General features: G+C 37.2%; 1 protein-coding gene across 1 annotated transcript in view; it reads left to right on the forward strand.

Moving 5' to 3' along the window:
* Positions 1 to 829, forward strand: part of LOC107648357 (inactive protein RESTRICTED TEV MOVEMENT 2-like) — a 3726-nt gene extending 2897 nt beyond the window's left edge. The window contains exon 2 of the mRNA XM_016352255.2: positions 231 to 829. Coding sequence (XP_016207741.1) covers positions 231 to 772 — 542 coding nt within the window. The 3' untranslated portion in view covers positions 773 to 829. The remainder of the gene's footprint in view (positions 1 to 230) is intronic.

Raw genomic sequence — 3463 nt, forward strand, 5'->3', positions numbered from 1 at the left:
AGAAGATAATAACATAATAATATTTTATATAATTTAATATTTATAATTATATATATATATATATATATAATATTTATAATTATATATTTATTATATTTAAAATTATATAATTATTTTAATAATAATTAATAAATACTAAACATAATATCTTTAAATTTTTTGAATTGAACTAATTTTTTATTATCTCTTAATTCTTTAACACATGCATTTTAATTTGTATTTAATTTCAGGTTTTAAAAGAGAACAAATAAGAATTCAGATAAACCATCTTCGAATGATGATTATAAGTGGGGAGCGTCCCTTATTGGATGGAACCAAATGGAAGCGTTTCAAGAAAGAGATTAAACTCCCACCCTTTTGCAACGAAGATGCCATTCATGGCAGTTTCATGCAAAACATTCTCACCGTAGTAATGCCAAAGAAAATCCCTCAATCTTATCGAGAAGAAGAAGAAGAAGAAGAATTTGATCCCGCCATGAAGAAAAAGAAAGAAAAAGGTAAAGAGAAAGTTACCTTTGAAGAAGAAGATAAAGTTAGTGAAGCCACATCCAAAGCAGAAGATAGTTATGATATTAATAATTTTAGTGACACAAAAAAAGGGTACTATAATAATAAAGATGATGTTATTGATCAGGAGTTACCACCTGAAACGACCAGAGAGGTTGCACTCAAATTCATGCTTGTTATCATTGTCATATTGGTTGTAGCAAGTTACCTTGCGGATATGAGCAAAAGTTTCATGGCTCATGCTCATTCTTATTTTCATAATTAGAGGCACAAACAATAAAGGTTAATTATGTGAATAATAAGGAGAATGTTGTTGATGTTATATTATTGTATTATATTGTTTGGTTGAAGTTTTGCAAGAAAATTTAATCTGTAACTGTAAGACCCGATTAATTAATGGCTAATTAACCCATAAATGAGAATTTATTCTAGAAAGCCAAAAATGTTATTTTTATGGCTAAATGTGATAGAGGAGATTGAGACGAGAATTTCGGTACCAATTTTATAAAAATCGGATCAAGATTGGACCGAACGGGCCAAACCGGTCTTCTTTCAGGAAGCGCCATCCACGCGTGCGCGTGATGTGCGCGGGCGCGCCGAATGTGCTGCACCCAATGCCCAGCCATTTTTCCGAGAGTTGTGCCAAAGTTGTGCCAGTTTTGTACCTGGGGCGCAAGAGTACCCACGCGTACGCGTGGCTGACGCGTGCACGCCGTTTGGATATTTTTCAACCCACGCGTTCGCGCGTATGACGCTTGCGCGTCGATGAGTTTTAAGGCCATCCACGCGTGCGCGTGGAGTGCGCGTACGCGTGGACCTGTTTTCATCCCAAAGTTGATTTTTGAGTTTTAAAAGCCAAATTTCATACTTCTAAGCCTCCGATCTCACCACTTATGTCTTGAATCCTTATGATATGCCTAGCATGAGGAAAAGGGCTAGTGAATGTGGTAACTTGCAAGTGAAGCAAGGGGAAAAATGAATGATCATTGAGGATCAAGGATGATTATGTGAGATGCGGAGGATGGCGGTGGAAGTGCTTGTTGTGCCATGGGCCGAAGGGCCGTAATTGTTAATGAATTGGCTGGTTATGGATTTAACCGTGAGCCGGATGGTTAGATTATTGCCGTGTTACGGCGGAGCCATGTTTTTGGGTGGTACCTGAAGGGCAGCGTGTGGAGTTCGCTACCTATTTGCTCACTGGTGAAGCGTTGCATTGGTGGCAAGGTATTCGACGTCTCCTGCAGCAGGGTGATGATTATATCACCTGGGGTGTCTTCCAAGAGGAGTTCTATAAGAAGTACTTTCCGACTTCTGCTAGGACGGCCAAGGAACTCGAATTGTTGCAGCTGAAGCAGGGTACTATGTCCGTATCTGAGTATACTGACAAGTTTGAGGAGCTGTTCAGATTCTCTCGTATGTGTCAAGGGACTCTGGTAGAATATGAGGAATGGAAGTGTGTTAAGTACGAAGAAGGACTCCGGAGTGATATTTTCGGTTCAGTGGGGCCAATGGAGATTAGGACTTTCTCCGAATTGCAAACACTAGAGGATATGTTGAGAGCTTGTGTTTTGGACCAACCGGCGAGTTGGGATCGGTATATGCCGTTAGTGGAGTTTGCATACAATAATAGTTACCATGCGAGCATCGGAATGGCTCCGTATGAGGCATTGTATGGGAGGAAATGTCAATCTCCGCTATGTTGGTATGAAGCTGGAGAGAAATGCTTGTTGGGGCCAGAAATGATAGCTGAGACCACTGAACAAGTCAAGAAAATCCGAGATAGGATGCTTACGGCGCAGAGTCGCCAGAAGAGTTATGCCGATCAGAGGCGGAAGCCCTTGGAATTTGAGGCAGGAGATCATGTTTTCCTGAAGGTTACTCCAACCACAGGAGTAGGTAGGGCGATTAAAGCGAAGAAGTTGAATCCTCGATACATTGGTCCATTTCAGATCCTGGAGAGGATTGGGCCGGTGGCGTATCGGATGGCTCTACCACCTCATCTTTCGAACCTGCACGATGTGTTTCACGTGTCACAGCTTCGGAAGTACACTCCTGATGCTAGCCATGTGTTAGAACCTGAATCGGTTCAGTTAAGGGAAGATTTGACGCTTCCAGTGGCTCCAGTCAGAATTGATGATACTAATCATCTCTGAATTATGACTTAAGCATTGTATGGTATATGGTAGGGTGTTACAGTAACCATGTTATGTGTATAAAAAACCATATGCCAAATTAATTATTTATATAAAATAAATATTAAAATATAAAATATACAATGACAAATGAATACAAAGTATGAGAGAATAAAATTTGATTAACAACATAAATATGATAGATAATGTTTGGTCATGTAATTATTAGACAAGATTTTTGACTAATTGTCTATAGAGAGAGTGAAATTATTCGTAACCACACCATTTATAGGAGTAAAACGAGTATTAGACTCAAAAGGAATAAATTTTTTTGTGATTGTCTATAATCTCTGTTCAAACAAAAAGATTAGAAGCATATTTTGCTTAAGACAAGTACTTTCATCAGATGATATAATTTTATGACTCTAAAACAACTGACGGATTCGAGATCTTTTATCTTAAAATAGTAGTTGAGGAAGGCTTTAAGATCAATAATATCAGTAACATTATTATCTCCAGTAATGATCATGTCATCAACATATAATAGCAAAAGAACAACATTTTAGTTATTCTTACAAATAAATAGAGCATATTTATGGGATTACAGGTAATTCGATGTTGCAAATAATAGTGCTAAACTTCTCAAACTATTGTCAAAGAGAGTGTTTAATTAAGAGTTTAGGATTTATGATATAGAATTTAAAGTGTCATACAAAAAAGGCAAATTTTTTTTGGAAGAACAAGGATATCCTAAGTCTGATTTTATGTAAACTTTCTTTTTTAAATTATTATTAAAAAATTTTATTTTTTACATCCCTCGATTG

The sequence above is a fragment of the Arachis ipaensis genome, chromosome B06 (assembly GCF_000816755.2).
Source record: "Arachis ipaensis cultivar K30076 chromosome B06, Araip1.1, whole genome shotgun sequence".
In the NCBI taxonomy this organism is placed as follows: domain Eukaryota; kingdom Viridiplantae; phylum Streptophyta; class Magnoliopsida; order Fabales; family Fabaceae; genus Arachis; species Arachis ipaensis.